A 25,609-nucleotide genomic window follows, 5' to 3' on the forward strand; every position below is an offset into this window, starting at 1 on the left:
GCCTTATCCTCTCCCTCTCCTGTCTATTTCAGTATTGGCAGCCCAATTTTTAATCCTTCACATGTCCTTCCTCATGTGAATATGTTAAATGATTACATTCTAAGTCTGACTCATACCCCCATCGCCTGCAGTGTTTGTGTCTTTTTTTTCCACTTTGTAACTCATCAGTGCAAATGTCCACCAGATTAAATATTTCCTGAGCGTTATTGTGGGTTGTGTTACTGTATATTCAAATCCTCTCCATCTTTTCTTTCCCACACCAGATTGCCTGTGCAGTCTTCGCGGCCTTGCTCCATTTCTTCTTCTTGGCAGCCTTCACCTGGATGTTCCTGGAAGGGGTGCAGCTCTACATCATGCTGGTAGAGGTGTTTGAGAGCGAACACTCCAGGACTAAGTACTTCTACCTGGCAGGATATGGAGTGCCTGCTGTCATAGTGGCCGTCTCCGCTGCAGTGGACTACAGGAGCTACGGCACAGACCGAGTGTAAGGATCGAGGGGTGGTGAAGAGAGCGTAGCGTTAAGGAAAGATGGGTGATGGGGCGAGAGAGGGAGCTGGGGGGGGGGGGGGGGGGGCTGGAGTGCCTGCTGTCATTTTGGCTGCATCTGCCACAGTGGACTCTACAAGCTGTGGCACTTCTGAAGCGTCAATACAGACAGGTTGAGAGGGGAGAGAAGCAGAGAAGGAGAAAGAGGGGGAGGGAAGTAAGTGGACAAGCAGGAGAGGATGCACCACAGAGTGCCTGCATGAGCACAGCAGCGACAATGTGTGAATATGGAAGGATTTAACTGGCAGGAAAGAAGGAAGGGGTGCACAGTGGAGCAGATTGAGGGAGAAAAGGAGTGGTTTAAGTGTGAGAATGGAGGGATGGCGTAGTCTGTCAGAGTGTGTACACGTCCACATTGGCTTGCCCTTCTGTGTGCGTGTGCTTAAGAAAAAAGCTGGCTTCCCTGGAGGAAGCACAGAGTAGTGAGTGAGATGAGGACGTACATTTAGAAAACATGGTAACATATTCATGCATGCTTGACTTGTCCAAACCAAGACACAGGGTGAATCCAAGAAAAGGCAGCCAGCATCTCATTCATATGAAGTACATGCATAACAGGCCACCTACAAATACACTGGAGTGAACATAATAACACTTCCACATGCGTGACCTGTCCATTCCATTCACGCTGGGATTTTGAAAAGAAGCCAGCATTTTATTCATACAGTGCACATGCATAATATGTGCTTAATGTGCATATAATATATATATGGTGCACATGTCTGTGACCTCTCCTGTATCCTGTGATGGTATGAAATCATGAGGACTAAAGAGGCCATTAACAATCTGGACATTGCATTTTAAAACTTGTATTAGAAAAATCTCTTACCTCAATTGCTTATAAATGAGCGGCTCCCTATAGAAAGTGAAAAATGACAGGACACTATGGGACTGTTAAATGATTCACATGCTCAAATTGTCACGTTCTCTGCTGCTCTTGGGGCCTTTTGTAGTTCAGACCATGTAGCTTTCCACCAGCTACACATCAGCTCATGGAGGTTTGAAGACAGTGAAAAGGCTTGAATTTCACTGTGTTTAACCGTCAAGCCACACCAATTCTTATGCCACTTAGATCAATATTTCATTGTGGGATGATCATTTAAACATGAGAGTCTGAATGCCAAGATCTGGATGAATAATCAGACTGCATGCCATTAGACTAGGAGACTTGAATTGAGACAATGGCTATGGTTTAACAGTAAAAATGCAAAATGAAGTGATATCTTTTTGGAGAATAATGTAGAGCTTATCACGCTGAAATCAGTGAGGGTGTAAAAGATTCATGTCATCGCCCAAACAATCATTGTTTCTGCTTTCAAATGGCCTCATGCCTCGTGGATGTGAAAAGAAGTTCAGTGGAAGAAGCATTTTAATAGCAAAGCACATTTCATTAAAAGCAGAAAATAAGTTACATGACTCATTTATCAGTCCAGCCTGGAAAATGCCACCGCTTATCATGTTTGACATAACACATTGAGACAAAACCTCTGAAAATATCATCTGCCATCCCTGCTGTGTCACCTTGTCACATAAAACACCCCATTCTCCCCTATATTAGCCAGTGGCACTGAGTCTCATTCACCTCCCATAATGAAGGTTGCTATGACTTAGCAAAGGAGCCCTAATGGAGGATGCAGTGACACAGGCAGGGACCCATAATGGAGGGTTCTCTAATGTGGTGGAAATTGAAAGATTAATAATTCAAAAGCAGCTGGCCATGAATCAGTCGGCCATTTTGCTCCAGCGGTTTTTCTCTGGCACCTTTTTCCTGCAACCCGTTGGGTCTGACCTCAGTGGAGGGCACTCTGGGACATTTCTTTCCCTTCCCTGCTAGCTGCAACTGATGAGTGAAGATGTTTGGGGTGATATAATTTAGCATACAGCAGTGTGTCTTTTACTACAAATGCTAACATTGTGGTCAGAAATTAATGTGTGGTTATGTGTGTTCATCATGCGTGTTTGTTATATATGTATATATGTGTATGTGTATGTGTGTGTTTGTGTGTGTGTGTGTACCTCCTCTCTCCTTTAAACTCACCACAGCCATTCCCAGACTCCATAAATAGCCTGGTATGAGGGCTGCATCCATAACTCAGTATTCAAATGAACACAGTCATGTCATATTTTTGCGACCGCAGGATGCGGCCGTGTCATATATCTGTGCCCTACGGGGGGAAGTTAAGGTTTATTTATCACAGGTGCTCATCCCTTGTTGTCTCCCCCTCTGTGTGTGATGTATGTTTGAGGTGTGCGTATAGTCTGTTTCCTTCATCCCGCAACACCTTTCTCACTGTTCTTCATCTCTTTCACTTTTACACCCCCCCCCCCCCCCCCCATTCCTTTCCTCCCTCTATCGGGATGCATTTGATATACTGTATGTCATGTTTTTTCCTTGCCTCCTTTCTGTGTGTGTGTGTGTTTGATGCATGTCCTGTCCTGATGGTAAATCCTTGCTACCCTACATCCATCTGAGACTGGAGCATGTTTTTAATCCCTATGCGTCTTTCCTCTCTTGTTCTTCTTCCCTCTGTTTCTCATGCATGATCTCTCTCTCTCTCTCTCTCTCTCTCTCTCTCTCCTCTTTGCTCACTTTTTCCTCTCTGTCTATCTCTATCTCTGTCTCTCTAGGTGCTGGCTGCGATTGGATACATACTTTATCTGGAGCTTTATAGGCCCTGCTACACTCATCATTATGGTGAGATACACACACACACACACACACACACATGCATGCTCACACACACTTGACATAGCATTACATGTACGGAGGAGAATGGCTGCCATATGCAGGAACAACTGGTTACGTTAAGGTGTTCTTTAATCTCCTACAATGTTTGCCTGAGCTCTTCAGCAGTGTAAGTGGAAGCAGAAGGAACTTTATACGTCAATTTAATAATTCCCACACATGGATTAACTCTCAAGTGGGCACATATTCCAAAAAGCTGGAAATCTTAGGAAAGACATAGAGCACAAACCGCAGATTATGATAAGAACTCAACAAAGTTATGTTGCTCTTATAGGCACTTATTTGATGATCCAGGCCCTATCCTTCCTCCTGGCCTTGCTACTTAAATACAGTGCAGCCCAATTACACAGTAGAAGGGGGACCACAGTCAATGAACACTGTCATTGAATGTCAATGAATGATCATCAGTCAGCAAACTGGTCTGAAGAGCAGGAACAGGCATCGTACCTTGAACAAGTAAACAGAGACAGAAATAGAGTTAGAGAACTTGACAGACACAGACAGGAAAAGCAAAAAATATATATAAAAAGCAGTGTTTGGGAAAAAGAGAATGATGTTCCCAATTAGGTGAATGTCAGCATGTACACTGATGCTCTGTACTCATTTAAAAAATGTCAGGCAGGCTATCGCTGATCTAACTGGGGCTGTAAGTGGGAGAGGTGCAGGTGGGACTGCTCTGTTATGACTCGATGCCCATTGGTAAGATATACAGCCTCGGAGACCCAGCACCACAGTCCAGACAGTCATTATTAAACCACCCTGTCTATGCATTAGCAGGCCAATAGAAAAGACAGCATCTGTGAGAATGGATTTCTATTGTAACAATGATCCTCAATGGATGTAATGACTGCTGTATTTTCCCTGATGCTCAAGCTGCTGTGTTTTGAGCACATAAAGGGCTGTTGATTGTGGGCTGATACTGTGTCCCCAAGCCAATTACTGCTGGAAGGGAAAATGAAATGATATGCGCTGTGTGTGAGTGAATTGTTGTGGTGACATTGTGTCTTTAATTAGGCTTGTTGCTGCAGAATATTAACTTGTATGTGTGTGTGTCTGTGTGTCTGTGTGTTTCAGCTGAATGTAATCTTCCTCGGTATCGCCCTTTATAAGATGTTCCATCATACGGCCATTCTCAAACCAGACTCAGGATGTCTGGACAACATCAAGTAAGTACATGTATGGACACAGTCCTGCCATCACATCAGTGCGTCTGGTTTTGAAAGTGGGTGTGATCTTGCATTTTTGTGTGTGTGGATTAAGTTAAAACAGGGATGGACGAGGAATGAAAAATTGCCCTGGAATTTTTGACTTAGATGGGCCCATCAAACCCCCCCTCTGTTCACTGCAGATGTCTTCAACCTGGATGAGTAATTAGTATAAATGAACCTATTAGTATAATATTATAACATTAGATAAAAAGTATAATGTTAATGATATAATGTTAGTATAATATTAATACATTAACTAGAGACCATCTTGCAGTGGGATCACACCAGTTGCAAAGCCCGTCAACATGATGTTCCGACCCATTAAAACGAATGTGGGCCAATGTCCCCTTTCAAACTTCCTACCCCCCTACTTCAGGTGCCCTTGCTCGAAAAACACCCATCTTCAATCTCGGCCTTCATTTTGATACTACACCCCTGTGAAGTATCATGATTGCATTGTCAACGCTGGTGACGCTATCACATTGACAAAATAAGACATAAACACCACACATACTCATAAGGGGAAAACAGGGGGTCAGGGGGGCCAATACCAGCCACACGGTTAGTGGCTGTAATTATATAATGTTTGTATATTCATATAATTTCATATAATAGTAAACTTTATCCCACTAGTATAATATTAATTCCAATTGGACAATACAGCATTTTAGGAAATACAAAAGGTTTTGTTTCTTCATTCTACATTAGTGGTTAGTCTCAAATTTTTAAATGCTAAGAGCTAACTTCTAGGCTGTGATTAGTTCATGAAAAGTGACATTGATGAACGCATCGACTGTATGAAAAGTTGAACATGTTTCAACAAAAGGCCCCCGATATAGCTAAATTAGCCAGCTAGCCAAACCCAAACCTTGCTTATATTATCCCTATTATCTTATTAGCTGCAGAACCTTGACTAGCAGTTGAACTGGTGTCGCTGGGCTCACTGGGCAGCTCTCTCTGCTCTCTCTCCTCTCTCTGCCAGTGCCTTCAGGCTCACTAGGCTGAGATGATTGACTGGCAACGCCGCCAAATGAATAATTTGTTGTTTTAAAACATTTGGCTGCATCAACCTCAAGGGACTTCAACCTCTTCTCTTCAGCTCTTCGGCACCATCTTTACGTTTCGTCTCTTTTTGGTTGTCCATCTTGCTCCACTCCTCTATTTATCCATATGTCACCACTTAACAGAGATGGACAGGGGCGGGCCCCAAGTAAAGTTAGAATGGACTGGACCAAAAGTAATTGGCTGGGAGAGAGACTGATAGATGTAACACCCAACCTCAGTGGGCCAGAAGCCAACTCTCCTAGTCAGTCAGCCACGCAGCACTTGGTTATTTTTATTTAAGCGGGGGCTGGGGTTATTTAAAAATGTATATATTTCGCGTTGCATCGGCCCCAATTGTCAAGCGGCCCACCTGGAAAACTTCCGGTGCTCCAGAGGGTCAGTCTGACATGAGTTAAAGGAATTATTCAACCTTTTTGGGAAGTAATGCTTAATTGCTTTCTTGCCGAGAGTGAAATCAGAAGATTGATATCACTCTCATGTCTGTCCATTGAATGCGTAGCTTGAGCTTAGATTAGCGTAAAGACTGGAAACAAGGGGAAACAGGTAGGGGGTGTTATGACAGACTGCGTTTCCCGGCAAATTATTGTTTTTACTGATAAAACAAACAAGATATAACGTGAATTCATTATATTATTATTCCCAGTCATTATTACTCATATCACCCTTAGAGAATACCAAAGAAATATGACTTCATTTCCACTGAAGACTGTCCACAAAGCTAAGTAATCAGAATTGTGTTATTTGTCGTTCCAGTGCAGCTCAAGACAAAAAAGCTCAGTCTAATTCAAACAATATGCCATGGCTCGGAGCTCAATGCCTTACTGAGGCACAGCTCAGAATTTATAATGTAAATCACAAAATGGCTTACACATTTGATTTATCATTTAAATATTACTGCCAATGTGTCTTTCATGACAGCAGTAGGACTTCAAGTGGGAAGCGTTTCAGAAATAAAGGCAAAACCTGCTGATCTTTGCTTCAGCGCAGTTCAGGGGAATGAATTCCAAAAGCCTGATGAAAGACGAAAATCAAAGAATGATTTAGAATATGATGCTTTAATGACTTTCCTTCTTTCTGAGCACACTGAAGGCTGAATAGATTTTAATCTATTTCACTTCATTAGTCATGTCTTATTGTGGTTCATTTACTTGTTAATCATCATCATGCCCTTTTTGTCTTCTTATTTTTTTCTTCCTTTTGTTTTCTTTGTCTCTTTAACTCCAAGCCATCATAAATTGTCTTTGTTGTGGATTGGCTCTGGTAAGGCCACTCTCCAAATTAGGATGCCTTCCGTCTTCCTAGAGACATTTTGATTGGTTTGCTTGTCGTCTTATTTGTCTGTAGAACCTGCCCTAGAGTCCATGCCTATCCCTAAATTAACCATTAACCTGCCTTGTAAAGGGGATTACTTGCTTATGTGTGATTTGTGAGCTCCTATGACCTATAGACTTAATGTGCTAAATATTATAATGGTGAGATGTGAATGAGGGGAAACAGAGCTGAGAGAGAAACCATGACTCAAGGGAGCACTGGAGGAAGAGGTGGAATGAAGGGATGGAAAAGAGAGGGATGAGTGTACCCTTTATTGAAGAGGGTCGTCAGACGAGCTTTATTGGAGGTTCTGTCTCGCCTGAATGGTGCCACAGAGGGCAACATCAAATCAATCACCTCAGTCTCACTCACTTACTCTCCTCCTCTTTCTCTCTTCCTTCCTCCTGACTCTCCTAATATCATTCCCTCTGTGTTTTCTGCCCCCCCCCCTCTTTCCTTCCTTACTTCTTTGTCTCCATCCCTCGCATGAGAGGTGATCACTGCCCAGTCAGCCAATCAAATTAACAGCCATCTTCTCGGCTGTGGCAGACCCAAAAACTGTGACCTTTAGTGGGAAATGTCATTTATAATGGTGGTAATGTCCCTCTACTTACTGCCCAGTGGAGCCACTCACATGGCCGCATGCACATTCACACACGCACACTCAGGGGAGGACTTACAATGCATACACATGCCGCGACACCACCAAATTCCTCTGACATTTGGCCTTTATGACTCACTTCTGCATAGGCTTTATTTGAAATGGAGGTTCACAGTCTTGAAAACTTTTATTACATTTAATTCCATTAAATTGTTATAGTCACAACTGCACTAACAGACTTCAGTGCCCACTTTTGCCTGTGAAAACGTCTTTTACCCTCCGCCATGTACTTTGAGTGATAGAGTTTGAACTTGGAAAAAGTCTTGTATGCTCGACTTTCTCTGTACTAGGCTGACGTCAGCTGGCTTATAACCTCTCGTCCCTCTCCCGAGATGGTGTCTAAATGAGCAAATCCACTCTCTCTCTATTCTCTCACTCCTTTCGTAAGAGTATAATTCTTTTAGGGAAAACCTCCCACTGCTTTCTCCATCCCACTCCCACAGCGCTGGGACTCCGAATGAACCCTCTCTAACCCCTTTCTCCTCCCTCATGATCCCACATGCATCAAATTTGTCTGAATAGCTTTTCCGATCCAGAGAAAGAGACAAGCCTCTCTTGTTACCCTACTTACAATGTAACCTACAATATATCCTTTACATGTGTAGATATATGTTTTCGAGAATGTAGGATATTGAGTGAAATTTTAATTTTAAGTGATTGAAGCATTTCTCCCTCTCAATTATTTCCCCCCTCCTGTAGGTCTTGGGTGATTGGGGCCATAGCCCTGCTGTGTCTGCTGGGCCTGACCTGGGCTTTCGGCCTGATGTACATCAACGAGAGCACCGTCATCATGGCCTACCTTTTCACCATCTTCAACTCCCTGCAGGGCATGTTCATCTTCATCTTTCACTGCATCCTGCAGAAGAAGGTGAGGGAGACAAACGGAGACAAAGCCGGACAGAAATAGACAGACAGCGTGACAGGCAGACAAATACAAGCGCACACAGACACACACACACATGCTCGCATTGATCAGCAAGGACGCCAAAAATATCTGCAGAGCTGTCACAGGTTTGATTGGTCATTCACTAACCCTCCTGGCTGCTCAATTTTCTCACTGCCTCTCTCTCTCTCTCTCTTTCACTGTCTGCCTTGACTTGTGGCAGCAGGTAACACACTGAGCTGCTAGTCTTACTGTCTTTCAGCCTTTCCCTAGCCAGAAAAGAAAGTTTTTCATCATCAGACAGGGTCATCAAGCCAGAAATAGCTTGTTCCAAGCTAAATATTTAGTTCTAATTGTTTTAAATTTTAGACACATGCAGAGGAAATATATGTCTGTTTTGTTGTCTCAGTGGCAGTTACAGATACACTGCTCTCATGACTTCTGTGATTTAATACATCGACCTCGATCACACAGCTCCCCTCGCAACACCCCCTTTCATTTTGAAAGGATGACCTCCTTTATATGTTTTGGGTTTGGCCTAAAGGATTAGAGGCATTTGTGAGTACATATGTGTCACTATTTGAATTATATGTGGCTTCCAGGAAGAGCCTACACATCCTGGGATATTTTTACAGAGTCTCCCACATGCTGTCAGTGCCTGGGAGTACAGAAGAGGAGTAGGATATGGAAAGAAAAATTCATCAAATGCTTAATACTCTCGTCTGGCTGCAGTCCCACAGAGAGTTTTTAGTTCTAAGTGTACGACCAGTAAACAAGTGCAGTGTGTGTGTGTGTGTGTGAGTGTGCACTGTGCTTAGGTATGTGTTAGGCCGTGGGATCAGGTATCCTGAGAGATGTCCTCAGAACAGTGCTGAGGTTTTCTTTGGCTGCAGCCCAACATGGTTTCTCCCAAGATGCATGGAGCAACTCACCACACAGCTGTTCAAACAGAGCATGTGGCAATACACGTCTGCCAGTCCAACAAGCTTGTTAAAAAGCAATTACATTCCTATTTGTTCTAACTTGATTGGGATCTAAATGCAGATGTTCTGTGTGTACAAGTGCATCGTATGTCTCCCCAAGGAATGTGTCCATTTCAGAGGCATGTGTGGCAGTAATAACATTTTGGGTGGATGTTGATGGGGGAAAGTTTATGGAGTTAATCCTTTAATGTCTAAGTTTTAATGGAGTTAGTGTTTGAACAAGGAATTTGAGTAAAAGGAGAAGTCAACAGGGACAATATATCAAGTTAAACCCTTCCAGTCTGTTTCTTTCCAGGAGGGTCATCTTAAAAATATGCTTCAATATCTGCAAGTTAAAAGTGGAACATCAATCAATCCCCCCACCTTCATGTGTGCCCGTTAGGTTTTATATATGTGCATAGTTTGTCCGTGTGTAACTCTCTCCACCTCACACCTCCTCTGCCCAGGTGCGCAAAGAATACGGCAAATGTCTGCGGACTCACTGCTGCAGTGGCAAGAGTGTGGAGACGTCCATCTCCTCCTCCAGTAAGACCACCACTTCACGGACGCCAGGCCGCTACTCCACAGGCTCACAGGTGAGCTTACCTGCCTGCACACCTGGACGCTACAGCACAGCAGACTCTCAGGTGAGGCCGGAGCATGCCATGAGGGTTTTGGGTTATCGCTGTTCACTTTCAACTAGACTCAGTTCAGAGTTTCGATTTCATGATAGACAAATTTTAAACACTTTTAATGTGGAACTTGTGAATTTATGATTAAGTTAGAGTGCTGTATATGTGCAGATTGAAAATGTGGATTTGCGTTGAAAGTGAGATAGCCCAAACCCTGACTTACAGCTTCACATATTGATGCTGACACACAGGTAGATGGAGTACAAATGGCATTGACGGGTGATTATTTTCCCCCACCTGTTTCTCTCTTGCTGGTCGCTGTTTTGCTTTTTCCTTTACTACCTCTCCTGCACTAATTTGCCCTCCTTTTGCACATCATACCCCCATATATTATGTTTCTTACCATATTTCTTTCCTTCTTTTTGTCATCATGTCTTTCCTCCCTTGACTTGTTCCCGTACCTTCCTTTTATTCCCCCCTCCCCTTCATTATTGCTACTCCTCTGTGTCTTTGCCCATACCTTCTCTACCTCTTTTCCCCTCTCTTTCTCTTTCTCTCTCGCTTCTTTTCTCCTGTGTATAGAGTCGTATCAGGCGGATGTGGAATGACACTGTGAGGAAACAGGAGTCTTCCTTCATCACTGGAGACATCAACAGCTCCGCCACGCTCAACAGAGGTAACCACGGGATACCTACCATTTGCATCCTCATCACTGTCACCATATCTACTTTATTAATAGCAGGAGGCTCAGACAGCATACGCTGTCATTTAGTAAAGTGGTAGGAGTCCAAACTTCTGATAATGGTACTGTGTTCTTGTAGAGAGGAAGATTAGCAGAAGAGAGTGTAAATATCACCGACTACTTTTTTGCTGCTTCAAAGGATGACTTTACAGGAGGGAGAGTGAGGAGCAGACTCTTATCAAAACTGAAACATCAACCAGTTTGTGGTCCCATTATAAATCTACAGAGTGCAGAGTTGACTATGCTACAGAGGCTGCTATATTTCTTTTTCCAAGGATAGTCATCTTTTGACTATCCTTGTGAGTGATAAATCCTTTAAGTTAAAGTATGTGTGCAAGTCTTGAGCTGAACACCAGTGGTCCCTTTATTATTATACTGTACGTTATGCAGAGTTGCGTTAGATTAATGCTTAATTATCAGCCGAATGTAGCTTCTAAATGAGTATGAGGCAGGATCACAGTATTTCCACTGTATTCAGAGCTGCCTATTGCTGTCCCTCCAGAGTGAGCCACTGTAAGAACGGATTCCATGAGTATAGCTGTCTGAGGGCTAGGGTAATGAGGACATAGACACCCCAATGGCTAGACATTTTGACACACACACACACACACACACACAGTGGAACGCACACACACATACACTGCCATTTGTTAGTCTCTTAGTCGAGGTGTGGCCCTCACTTCCTTCAGGCCACTAATAAGCTGTTAGCATGACAGATTGATGCTAAAGCAGACACGGTGTGTGTCAGCGCCTGAATTATCACACACTTAGTGAGGCAGGGCTTAAGACACCCCCACCTCCTCCCTCCCTCACACTTTAAAGTATGGTGCAGAGAGCTACTTAGCCAGTAGATTTCAAATGACTATATACTGTGGCTTAGTGAATAAGGATGGGGTGGAATAAATTGGATATTCTGATAGGAGATTGACTTGTTGAAACTAGGAGAAGGGTAAAATGGAGACGGAATGTGTTCATTTTAACTTTGAAGTTCATTTTAAGACATTATTATGTCTGTTGTATATAAATTCTTTTTTAGTGGTGTTGGGACTATGGGTGCAAATTTGCTCACCCTGACATATTAACCATGATGTTTTTATAATGTCAGTATTGATTAATGTGCATTGTCCCCTATAAATAAACAAATGCATACATAAAGTTTACAGTGGAGCAGTTATAATATAATTTTTTTTTTTTTTACCCTAATGCCCAGAAAATCATTCAGTATTCTCCCACATTCCACTTTCTCCATTATTTCTAATTTATTCTATCTGGAGCTTTATTTTGTGGGCCAAGTTCAGGCTGCTGGCCAACTCATTTCTGAAAGGAAAATGGAGCTTTACTAATATGAACTGAACTGTGGTATCCTCAAACATTAGATTTAGGAGTTGGATAACTAAAACATTGTGTCATTTTCTTTTAACTGAACACCTCGACGCTGTGCCTCTTAGCAAACAAAAAATTGTTACCACAGGGATGGTTTAGTGTCTCATTTTATTCCCTCTAACCTATGTTTTCATGCTCTATGACATACAAACACTCTTAGGAGTAGTGGTAGAAGTAGCGTAGTGCTTGATACAGTGGAGAACATGAGGATGAATGTATAGGAGCTGTCGTGATCATCCATCTCCTGTTTTTCTGCAGTGTCTTTATGTGTACATGATCTGTCTCCCACCTAGGGAAGAAAATGCACTGAGAACACTTTTTTTGTCGGCCCCTTTGTCCATTAACTATCCTGTAGTCATGCTACTCTGCTCAAGCGTAGTGAACTGCAGCACAATCTTCTCCAAGCTATGCTACTCTCTCTTTGTCTCTCTCTCGCTATGTATCTCTCTCTCCCTCTCTCATCCCCTCCCTCGGCCTGTACGCAGTGGCTGCAAGAATGACTTGTCAAGCTTTTTCTTGGCTTTCACCTCAAACTATGTTTGCCTGTTTGATTTACTTGTCCTCTTCTCTCCCTCTTTCTTCCACACACTCACTTTCCATCTCACTCTCCCTTCTTCTTTTTTCCTTCTTGCTTACTTCCACTCTGCAACATCTACATGCTCCCTCCTTCAACTTCTATCCCTGCCTTCTTTTCTCGAGTGCTTCTCTCTTTTTTCTCTCTTGACTTGGCTGTTGCTTTTCCTCTCTCTTCCTCTCTCGACTTGGCTGTTGCTCTTCCTCTCTCTTTCTCTATCTGCCTGTACCAGGAGCCATGGCTAATCATCTTATAACTAATGCTCTCCTTCGTCCCCATGGTACTAACAATCCTTATAACACTCTCCTTGGGGACTCGGCAGTCTATAACAACCCAGCCGTGGGCATGTACAACACCCAAGGTGTGCCTGATGTTCCTATTATAAACAATTGACATTTGGAAAGTTGGCTTCGAGTTTTTTTCATTTATTTTACCACATTACATTTATTTTGCATGGTTATTTCATTTAGAAATGTTTGCTACTGTGATGCACTTTTGGCTGCATATCTGATCTAGCCTTATTATGGCTCCCAAGTGAGGTGATCAATCACACTGCAACAATCTTTCACAAAGGACACCCACTGGGCAGTTCTCACAGCACATAAATGTAGAAAGGAAATTCTGTTGATGATTTATCGAAACCAGTTCACATGCTGATTTATTGTATGCTATAGATGCAGACTATACTCACTGGTTGCGGATTCACTATATCTTTCATAAGCTACTTGGGAGCCATGACATATTTGTACTATTTTGTGCTAATGTTCTATTTTATACAGTATGTGCTTCATTTTATATGTTTCAGTTGCAACATGTTGTGTGTGGCTTGTCTTAGTGCACGTCTACTGTATATATGCTATGTTTTAAATAATTTGCATGATGTGTTTTTATGTTTTCTCCCTGATAAATAAATGATAAACCATATGATAGCAGCCAGTTATCAATAACGCCCTGAAAAACAGACTTTGATTTGGAGAATCAGACAGGGTTTCTTTGTTCAACATTTTTCATCATGCTTCCAATTACTGTGCAACTGTTGGTTTTGTAGCTGCTGGAAGTTGTTTCTCTCGATGTATGAACTCACGTCTGTCTTTTTTCTCTCTTCTCCCCCTGCTGTCCATTAGCACCTTACCGAGACACAAGTATGGGCTAAATTAATACTCAACTACTTCAATAACATCGACTTTCTTCTCTCTTTTCTTGCTTCTAAAGCACTCTGCCTAACATTTTCAGTCCAATCTACACCCAAACAGGAGTTTTGTTTGGCTGTCAGCCACGTAAAAGCTTTTTTTCCAAATCACTAGTCAGCCCATGTAATACATTTGTCTTATTTGGTTTAGCACACATTCTTAAATTCATTTTCTAAGGGCAATATATATTTTATATTAGATAAAGGTATAATATAAAAAACAAGCATTACCATTGAATCTCTTTGAATTGAAATATTGTGGATCAAATGTGCAAATTGACATTTGAGTTATAATTGAGATGCAATAGGTTTTCCCTTAGAATGACTTGCAATGTAATAACTTTAAGTGTCACTTCAAAACATTTATCTTATTTTGCACTGAAACTCCAGCTATTCTTTTTGTATTGCTGTAGTGCTGGCAGTAATTGAGAAAAGAAAGTACTTCTGAGGCTTCTCTTAAATGAATTATGGACGCTTGAAGCATTTTTTTCCTTCCAAGAATATTATCATTGCTCCTTTTTAATCCTCAATTCACAGCACATGCTATGATATCAAACAATAATTAAAATCTCTCTTCTGAGAAATCCACTTAGTTTATTTATGAATCCTAATAATTATTACTTTTTAAAATTATTTGTTCCTCAGAGGGCATCCTGAACAACGCAAGAGACTCCAGCGTTATGGATACACTCCCTCTTAATGGTAACCATGCCAACAACTACAGCATGGCCAGCAGTGAGTACTTGAGTGACTGCGTCCAGATTCTAGACCGAAGTGGCGGCTATGGCACCCACAGCAACCACAAGGAGACAACCCTGGAGAAGAAGATCCTCAAGGAGCTGACCTCCAATTACATCCCATCCTACCTCAACAACCACGAGAGAGCCACCACGGAGCGCAATCACAACCTGATGAACAAGCTGGTCAACAGCAGCATGGCCAATGGAGGTGACTGGTTTGATTGAAATAATTTCAGGTTTAAAGAGTCACACACTTTAGGTTTATCTAGACAGGGACACTTCTTGTAAAGCGCGAGAGCTGAACCCACCTTCCACAAGTTGGGTGCCAAAAACAGCATGAGTGTTAAACTTACAGTAACCACTTGGAGGCAGCTGAAAACAACCTGTGAACACAATTTACAATCCAGTAGATATTGAGAAACATTAGCATTCACGTGGTGTACGTGTTTCTGGCCACCGAATGTAAGTTCAATACTCACTCTCATTTTAGCTGTTTTTGGTCTCCACCAACTCCAAAAGGAAAAATCTGGCTCTTAAGCATCCAAATACTGCAGGGTGTTCACCAGCTAGTTGCTAAATTTTCCTGTCTGCCGCTTGGTGCTGGGCAAGTAGCACACAGTGGTTTTGTAGAGCTTTTTCACTGAAAGCTGGAAATGGCGCTGCTGAGAGTGGTGAGCTGAACCAAAACAGTAACGTTGTGGGCCAGAAAACCAAAACAATAAGATCTGAGGGGTACTGCAGAGTCAGGTGATGACTCTCCGTGGGGTTGTCACCCTGAGCATCCCCTTTCACATTATACATAGTACATTTTTTTCCAGCGTTAATATTCATTATAGCCACTTGAGCAGAGATATGCTACAACTATTATTCCTGGCTCTTTCAGGGAGCATGGCAGGAGGCAGCGGCAGCAGCAGCAGCAGTGGAGTTGGTGGGTGTGTGGGCAGTGGTAAAGAGGACAATGGTCCCATGGTGCTGGACAACCCTGCAGCCTTCCCCCATGAGGAGAACCTGGGTTTGGAGATTATCAGAGAGGAGTCCAACGCTCCACTCCTGCCGCCACGGCCTCCTCCACCGGACAGCCACCCCCCACCTCCGCCACCCCCTCACAGCTTCTCCCGGCCACGGCGCATTCCCCAGGAGACCAGCGAGAGCTTCTTCCCCCTGCTGACCAACGAGCACACTGACGAGCACACACACTCGCCCAACCACAGAGACTCGCTGTACACCAGCATGCCAGTGCTGACGGACCTCCCGGATGGGCAGATGAACGGTTTAACAGACGGAGAGGAAGACAGCTCTGGGGAGCTGCAGCCCTGTAAGAGTGCCACTGCTCCGGAGCTGGATGACGTCTATTATAAGAGCATGCCAAACTTGGGTTCTAGGAATCACCTCCACGAGCTACAGAGCTACTACCACATGGGCCGTGGTGGCAGTGATGGATACATGGTGTCCGGCAACAAGGAGGAGTCCGATTCGTCGCCTGAGGAGCCGCCTATAGACCCTTCCCACCTGGTTACCAGTCTATAGAGCCAATCAAGAGACTTCTATCCCTCCCTAGCCCACTCTCACACTTCCAACTTTCCAATGAAAACATTCTGTGTTGTTGACTGACAGACTGAGCTGGCCCGCCCCTGGATTGATGTACATTAACTACAGTTCATGACAATATGGTGGAGATACCACTGGTCAAATGAAAGCAGGGACTGAATGTATTGTCATAAATGGTGCTGACTGAAAGGGCAGCTCTGAGAGACTTTTTGTGAACATCAAACAGAAATGGAACTTTTAACCTGGAAAGGAGACGGAGGGGGAGGGATTCTGTAATTTTACCCTACCTGTTACTTTTATTTTGGAATCTTGGATTGACCGAAGCCCTACAAGTTCCCCAATATGGACCTCTAGCAGATCATAGCATATAGTCTCCACTACCACCACTACAGGGGCGTGGCCCCCAGCCCTGGTTAAAGGAGCTGCCTGTCTGTTTGTCTGTATGTCTGTCTCTCTGTCTCACTCTTAAAGACACTGGGTACTGGGATAGTGTTTCCTTCTCTCCAAAGGGTAGAGCAGGATGTTAGACTCTGGTGTTCACAACATAAACTGGCCTTAAAGAGGCCCCGCCCCACTACCTGCCAATCAAGTGGAGGATGTATGATATATGCCCTCACTACCGATCATCCCAAAAACAATTTTATTGGGCAACCGAACTATAACCATATCACGCTGATGTTCTGAATTCTCTTCCTGTTCGTATCTGCTAAACTGGAGTTGTGTCTGGGCTGGTGTAACATTCCTGCAAGTTGTAGTGACTGCGGCTACTGTGTATTTCACTGAAAACAAAGAAGGAAGATCATATTACAACAGACTGAATTTAAAAAAAAAAAGGAATGGGTTCCGTTTCTTCTCCTTTCTTCTGTAAAAGTTTTCAGTTATCAAAAAGATTATAAAGAAATCACAAACTGTTTCTATGTATTGTACAGAATACAGATACAGATACAAATGTTGCATATGACCAAGTCTTTTATTTTTTAATTTTATGTTGCAAACTTTTTTTGTCTGTGGAACTGTTATGAAATGTCAATGATATGTTCTGGTCACGTGTAGACTGCAGAATGAGAAAGGAACAATCTTTCATGTCACTCTTTCGTAAATACAGAGACAGTTAAGCACTCCTTAATTACATAATACGCATATACCCTACGCACACCTCATTCTGGTCCTTTTATAGCAACACCACTGTCACTTACATTTTGCAAATCAGTTGTTACTATATACTTTACCACTGTGTAGATTTAAAACTAAAGGGAAAAGGAAGTGGCCAAGTTATGAAAGAGACGGTTACTATGGAAATGCTACGTTTTAGTGTTTGCTGGAAGCGGCTCTCATCTCATTTGTTCTTGAACAAAGCGTTTCCTTCCTTTAGGCACAAGGAACAGTCTGGATGGAAAAAAAAATTACAAAGATACCAGATATTTGGAGTTAACACAAGAATGGTTTATGAAGCATATCCTCTCTATTGCCAAATATTCTACCAATTGACATCACCTTGCTGTGCTGTTTCAGATCTTATTGTACAAAAAATAGAATGCTGAGAATAATAAATGTTCTCTAAACAAAAAAAAAAGAGAATTTCCACTATTTGAAAATTCCATGGTTACATCATATATGTGTACTGAAGATGTGAAACCTCTGCACACAGCAGCACTGTCCAATGTGGAAAGCCAATGTTTACTTATTTAGGAGGAAAATTTCATGAGTGTATGAAGTGTAGCTTGCACATGTATCCCACAAGCCCCCTCCATGTCCCCGAGAGAGAAATTATTTATTTATCTGTTTATTGGTTTAAAGACAGCAAAACAAGCTTAGAGGAAAGAAAGCTGGCTTTAGGCAGGAGTAAATAAAGTGGCACTGGGTTTGTTTTATGGTTCCTTTTTTAAATTATTATGATCATGATTATTATTACAATATTATTGCTAATTATTTATTCTTTTTGTATGGGTTCCAAGTTGAATGATCTCATAACTAATATTTGTTGTAACAGTGAAAGTTGTTTGCCAACAAATAAATTACTGACATAGCTTTGCGGTTTTCCGCCTCTTGAGTGTTATCAGTTATTACATCGAAATTAAATGCAAACACAGAGTTAAACCCAACAGTGTTTCAAATATGCATTTCTAGCTATTTAGGAGATTACATTCTGTAGGTATGCCAATATTTTGCTTCATGCATTTCTGTTTTATTCTGGGATGAACAATGTCCATAGGACATCTAGTAGGATACTAGAAAAGGAGATACCGCAGGAGGTATCACAATACGAGTTTGTTTGCCTGTTCATCATGGTTATCTAAAGATCATGTATGTTTTGGTGTAGGTGTGATCAATCCAGCTGTCCAAGGAAGATCCCAGTCCAGGAGAGTGGAGGGACAGACTGCCGTCTGCTGTTCTTCTCTCTCGGCAACAACTCCTAAATCTAAATTGTAAGCCTTACCTTTCTCCCTCATTCCTTCCTGCAAACTGCATAGAGAGAGGAAGTGAGCTCTGCATTGACCACACATGCCATGGTTCTCAGAAATCCTGCAGATGTTAGATGAGACCACCTGGGACCTCCTAGGTTGGCAAAAGTTATTATTACAGACATAAAGTGAGTTGAACTCGGATTCTGGCTGCTGAGATATGTGCCTCTTCCACTTGGTTTGTCCATTCTACATTTACACAGCACTACCTGCTTAATGAACTGTGGCGGTAGGCACCTCCATTGTGGAGCAGGTGCTTAGCGTTGCCCAGCAATAACCATTCCAAATGATTCCATTGGTGTACTATGGTAAATCCCAGATGAGCGATGACCTTTTCCAGTCATTTTTGCCTCCTCCTACATTTGCTTTAAACAGCAGTTCTTGTGTGTGGCTGTACTTATAGAGTGTCACGACACTGACACACTTCAATTGACACCCATAGTCAAGGTAAGGGTGATATAATTGCTGCTTTTCTGGAGAGATGATACGCATCTACATTGGAAAATAGCCTAGTTGCGTATCCTGGCAGATTGACAAGACCCCGCAGGTGTGTCTACAATAGAGAATAGGTGGACAGAAACATATTTCTTTTCAAGACAAATAGTCTTTTCATAATTATTCGTTTGAGTAAAACCAGAGCTACTTTTCAATTTCACTACAGTTATAATTTATTAACTTCAGACCAGACCTAACACTTATGTCATCAGCTACAATCCTTATAACCCAAAAACTTTGGGTTGCACATATAACCATGGTTCTAACCAAGTGAAGAGACAATTTCTTCAGTATGAGACCACTCTGCGATCCATTCCATCAAAATGGTGCTAAAGGAGCCAACTTACAGGTGGTTTGTCTTAAAGTAAGTATCTATGTCAGTCCCTCATACATATAACTACATAGAAAGATGCTGTCTTCACTCAGAGAAGTGTTGATGAAATGGCACTAATGATTCATACTTCTTTCCATTCACTCGTATCCTAGCTAGGTGTTCAGAGCACAATATTTCTAAATACGTTCTGTGAGACTGTGACAAGGCTGACACAATATCTGCTAATGGTACAAGCAAGAACAACTAACACTGTAGTAACATTGCAAGCTGCACCCATCAATATATAATTTCTCTCGCACTGCTTGGTTTGTATTTGTTGTAGCTGTAGATTTCCAGACTTGATGTACAACTGAACAATGAAAAGAGACAAGTTATGGTCATAACACTCCCCAAACAGTTAATATCAGTGGTTGACCTACCATGAATTTCCATTATGTTTGAAAAGAGAAATGAAATGTTTTTTATCTGGCTTAGGATGAATATGAAAAGCTTCACGAAATTGCCATATGCCCTTTTTATTTGTAGCAGTGCCACCACAAATGTTTCTTGTGACTCAGTTGGTTGTAATATCTGCACAGAATCTGTGTATTATTGAGGACTTTCACCATTTCTTATCTGCTTTGATCATAGAAAAGGGAAGAAAAGAAAATAGTGGAGTAAGGGGAGTTGGAAAATAATGAGAAAAAGCAAGGAGACCAGGAAAAAGGAGGGAGTAAAAAAGGGAAAAGAGGTGTGAGGTAAGGAGAAAGACAAAAAAACATGGAAATGTGTTTTAGCTTTCTTTAAAACTAACTGGAGCCACCTTACACTCACACTCCTCCTGTCCCTCCTTCCCTCCCTCTCCCTCTTTCCCCGCCACGCTGCCAGTAGCAGGCTGATTAAACGAGCGTTGGTCTATGTGGGTCATATCTCTGCTGGAGTGCTCTGATCGGTTAGTGCTGCCTGGCTGTGTTATCTTCCCGCTCTCTCTGTTTCCCTCCTTCAAGGGAAGGCATTCAGTATGTCTTACAAGGTGACATGTCTCTCAGACTCAGCTCACAAACCAAAGGCAGAAGACTGCAAAGATGAGCAGAAGTATAAATTAAAGGGAATCAATCTGTTTATTGTATATGATTAATTAATGACTGTGGCAGAGCTGAGTGAATCTAAATGTGGCAACTGTAATGCAGGGACTACAAAAAGCTAAACAGAGCAAGACGTGCACAATAGCTTCCTGGAGAGTAGCTTAAAATAGAGTTGTTGAAGAAGTACATGTTCAGAAATGTTCTACCAATTCTTCAGACTATGCTGAGAGATATGAAAATTCAAGTCAAGAAAGATGGGAACACAATTAGAAGACATGCTCACAGACTGTTTAAAATATCCAATCAGTAATATAGGGATATTTGGGATACAGTACATATAATACTTGTGTGGACAAATAATTCAAGGTCCACTTACTGGCTTTTGTCCTCATCCGCAGATGGAGGTTGCTCATATCACACAGACGTTTCAATGTTGTTTATCTGGAAACAAAGGTTGACTGATTGACTTCATTTTAAAGCTGATCAGTGTGCTCTTTTCTCCCAGTGAGTTAGTCCCTAAATACTTTGTGATGGATGCAACCTGGTATGCAAGTGGAATCCAGCGTTAATGATGAATGTGAATGAATGGCACGGTAACAAGCAGCCTCCATTGTGAAACTGATATTACATTGTGGTCTCTGTTAATTAAGGCAACTATGACATTTAAAGCCGAGTTTGAATGAGATTAAATGCGGAAAATCAGCCCATCCATATACAGTATGACATTTCCAGATTTCCATCCCATTTCCTTCTTCTGCACTGTTAAGCATTATAAAGCACATGAGGCACATTTTGCAGCCATTCTGGTGTCTAGTTTAGGTTCTGATGGAATAGAATGGAATGGAACACATGACCCCACATTCTAGAATTCCCGAGCTGTCATTGGAATTTATTGTATTAAATTACATAATTTCAGTTGTATTGTCTGGGAATTCCATCTATCATTATGTGGCCATTCCATAGTTGATTAGAAGCTCGCTGTGAGAGAAAGCTAATTAGTCTTTCTCTAAGCCACATCATATTAGCTTCTGAATGGCTAGCCTTGCCCTGACCTCTGGAAACACATCAAAATGCACAGGGGTCCCTCCGCTGACCTATGTGTGTGTATGTGTGTGAATGCATAGCCATGTCTATGTTAGCTCATCTGCTTGCGCCGCCCGGCCTGTGTGCTGTAGCATATGCACTCTTGCTCATCGTCTCCTCACCTCAATTTTCCGTGAGAGTGCTCATTGGAAGAAAAACACTTAACAGGTACATACAGGCCACCCTGAATAATTCACTCTAATTGGCAAAAAGGGGAAAAGAAAGGCCTTCACTAAAGAGTGACAGAAGGTGAGCTACAGAGTGGGAAAGACGGGGGAGAGAGTGGCCATCCATCCACTGGCTTTTTTGAGGTCACATACACCCCCATGCATGTTTAATTGGCTTTGGGATGTCATGGTGTTTCTGCTGCCTCTGCTGTGAGTCAGACCCACTATGCCTTTTCTGGAGCGTGCCTTTTCACAGAGGCTCAGCAATGGAGATACTATTTTAGGAGCACATTAGGAGCCCAGAAAACACTGACATTTAGACTATCGCCGGGATGGCTGGGAGAGGGAGAGGGCTAGTCACTAGTGTATATGACAGATAGACACTGGGTTATTGCCAGTGTGCTTTTGTGGAGAGCAAGTACAGTAGGCCAGACCCATGTCAAATTAATTTCTGAAATGGATTAATTTACTGCTTTTAAACTGATTGAGTTTCACCAGCAAAATAATTGATTAGATTGTCCTAAATGTGCAAATCACACATAATTCTAACCACATAATAGAGCAAAGGTTGAAAAACCTTGCAGGTTCCCGCGACTCGACTGCCCCTGTTGCTCTCAGTGAATTGTTGAACGAAAGGTGCTACAGTACCACTGCTGCTGCCAGTCATTACACAGGGCTGCGTGGAAAACAGTTTGCCACCTAATGCAGAGGTACTGTGTCAACAGATTGTAAGTTAAGAAATAATTAATTAAATGTTAAGTGTTTAATCATATATAAAATATATATTTTTGAGAACTACCGTCTTTTAGTTTAACATTTGAGCCCTTTACAAGCATATAGTGACTTTACAAAGGAAGCATGTTGTGACTTTGTGACCATGGTGTATCTTATATATTATAATCTATCTAATATGAATATTTAAATTACAGAAATAATATAAATATAATGTTTCAGGCTCTGCTAGAGATAAAAGTCTACCCTGCCTCTTGATACAGAGAAAAGAGAAGTGTAAGCAGTGTTCCCTTTCACAGTTTCATCATCTCTAACCAGTGGATCTGGCTGTACTATGGCTGTTCCACCTTGCTCTTGATCTCTAAATGTTAAATTACACATAATTTGTATGATTCAAACACCAATGCTAGGTAATTGTAATCGCATAAATTCACATTACCAATCTGTAATAAGGATTGTAGCTGATGACATAAGTGTTAGGTCTGGTCTGAAGTTAATAAATTATAACTGTAGTGAAATTGAAAAGTAGCTCTGGTTTTACTCAAACGAATAATTATGAAAAGACTATTTGTCTTGAAAAGAAATATGTTTCTGTCCACCTATTCTCTATTGTAGAGCAGAGAAGCAGCATGCACAAGCACCTCACGCTGTCACCAAGATAACCCCCAATATTATTTTCTGACCGCACTTTTTTTAATTTGGAAAATCTTTTAAACCCAACTTGCTCTGTCTTCAGTGTTTGATAGTTTGATAGTAACTCTGTATAGAACTCCACCTTTAACTGTCCTTTAACTTATATTTGGTTTGTTTGTTGCTATTGTTGTTTATACAGCTCATGTGCAATAATTTCTGACCCCAATCATCAATGAAACACACACACAGACATACACACAAAAACATTTGTCAAATATGCTCTCAGTTTGTTGGGTTCATTGCAATAGACCAAATAAACATCCACCGCATGTAAGCTGCTCTGTCTATCTTAAATAGGTCTTTTCAAAGCAATGTCGGAAAGCTCAGGAAGACATATACATAAATGAGCAAGGAATGAAACAAAGATAAACCATTAAAAGCATGTCGGAAGCATTTGACAAAGGGTAATTAAATGTTCATAATAATTACTTTTAGGAAGTGATTTGAAATGTGATGGAGAATTAGCCCTCTTATGACTTTTTATTTACTAGGTTGTGAAATAATTAATAGGAACCTGCATGTGTACCCCCATCTCTGCTGATGATGTATTACATTAGGTAAAGCAGCAACATGACTCTGCAACTTGTGTTTTTGAAAATAAATGCGATGTAGGGCATATCTGCAATAGAGCAGACAGAACTAGCTTCTGGCTGTGGCAGATACATTTTGGGGTTTTCATGGGCCACAATAGTGGCAGAGGAAAAATAATGTTATCCATTGAAAATTAACAGCAAAATCTGTAGCCAACTATACAAAAGAAGAAATGTGAAGAAAGACAAACACAAAGAAAGCTAAGAATGAGAGGAAACAAAGCTACCTAGCAACAGAGCAGCAAAACAAGCAAGGTGTTAATAGCGTGCAGACACAGAAAACACGAGACAAACAGCAGAGAGGAGGAGCATCCTCTGTGCTTTGTCTCCACATAGCACCACAGTCCAAACTGATGTCTCCCAGGGGCCATGTCTCCCTTTTTCTTCTGATTGGTAATGAGGCACAGCTGCCTTATAGTGGGCCCAGCAGGCAGGGCCTTGATTGCTGCTGCTTACTTGAGCAGGCAAAATGTGGCAAAGCCGACTGGATTGCTATGTGAGTGCGAGAACGGGGGACTTTTGTAATGAAGAGATCCCAATCTTGGTTATTATGATTCAGAATGGTATTCTCAGCTCTACTAAATGCAGTTCACAAGTAGTTCTGGCTTGCTTATTATGTTTTCACTGGCAGTGAATGTGGTGTTTTTTTTACTGAAGGCTGTAAACGTGGCTGTTCTTTCTGGATAATGGTTTTAGAGCAAATATAGAACATTGCACTGAGTGAAACAGCAGTAATTGCATGTTGCATTTGCATGGTTTTTGTACAAGAACATGAATCTATGGATCAGAATTTTGCTGACAGTTATTCTTTTGGATGGTATACATACCATTATTTCTGATTGATATAAAACTCCTCATCGTATCCTCTTAATTTATTCATTTCCTCAACTGGTGAATTTGAAAACCATCTGAGTCTTAGTGTGTATCCACAGGAGCTGACTCACCAGCAAAGCTGCCAGTCTTACTTTATTCCATCCTGCTGGCATGGCAAAGTTATTACTTCTTACCATCATGCAGTTTGTCAGTACGAGTCAACATGGCTGCGCTCACAAGAAGTAAACAGAAAACAATGACCACAAGTGATGCGCTTAGGATGAAGCGCACGGAGGATGAATGTGATTGTTTTTGTTTATTTGTTTTCTGCTTGGCCCCTCCTCCTCACAGCTGTCAGCTTGACTGTCTGGGGGTGGCAGTTTACCTCAGTATATTTGGATTCTCAGGCTGTTGTTATTTGGATATGAATCATGAATCCTTTTCGCATTCCCTACAGTGGATGCTGGGTGCCAGTTGCTATGGCGACAGTACATCATGGCTCAGAGAGACACCTTGTGAGATAAATTTGACCAGTGAGACTTATTTCTTTTGTCTGTCTTTCTCTCTTCCGCTGATGCTGCTCTAGTTGGCCCGTAGCCTCTTTCACTCTTCGGCACCTCGTGAATAAGCCTCGTGTTGACTGTGTTGTGAGGATTGAAGGTTCAAGTGCAAGGTTGAGTAGCTCACATTTTCAAGGTTTTTCTTTTTCTTTTCTTTTCTTTCTTTTTTTTTTTTTTTTTTACTGTTGTTGGTCCTAGGAAGTTAGATTTAACACATCTCAGAAAAAATAGGAAAAATCAGTCAAGAAAGAGCATGTTAGTACATGGAATGTGAGGAGTGCCCTTTTTATTATTTATTATACACTATATGGACATAAGTATTGGGCCACCTACACATTACACCTACAGGAGCTTTTATGACATTCCATTCCAAATTCATAGGCATTAATATGAAGTTGGTCCCCCCTTTGCAGCTATAACAGCTTC

The 25,609-nt window shown here is 41.8% G+C and overlaps 1 protein-coding gene across 1 annotated transcript in view; it reads left to right on the forward strand.

The window, feature by feature from the left end:
* The window catches only part of adgrl3.1 (adhesion G protein-coupled receptor L3.1), a 78,136-nt gene extending 61,967 nt beyond the window's left edge, over positions 1-16,169 (forward strand). The window contains exons 15-24 of the mRNA XM_070912216.1: positions 264-484; positions 3,175-3,241; positions 4,367-4,458; positions 8,237-8,405; positions 9,850-9,978; positions 10,597-10,690; positions 12,946-13,074; positions 13,838-13,855; positions 14,548-14,835; positions 15,568-16,169. Coding sequence (XP_070768317.1) covers positions 264-484; positions 3,175-3,241; positions 4,367-4,458; positions 8,237-8,405; positions 9,850-9,978; positions 10,597-10,690; positions 12,946-13,074; positions 13,838-13,855; positions 14,548-14,835; positions 15,568-16,169 — 1,809 coding nt within the window. The remainder of the gene's footprint in view (positions 1-263; positions 485-3,174; positions 3,242-4,366; positions 4,459-8,236; positions 8,406-9,849; positions 9,979-10,596; positions 10,691-12,945; positions 13,075-13,837; positions 13,856-14,547; positions 14,836-15,567) is intronic.
* Positions 16,170-25,609: the final 9,440 nt, after the last annotated feature.

This window comes from Enoplosus armatus, chromosome 2 (genome assembly GCF_043641665.1).
Source record: "Enoplosus armatus isolate fEnoArm2 chromosome 2, fEnoArm2.hap1, whole genome shotgun sequence".
In the NCBI taxonomy this organism is placed as follows: domain Eukaryota; kingdom Metazoa; phylum Chordata; class Actinopteri; order Centrarchiformes; family Enoplosidae; genus Enoplosus; species Enoplosus armatus.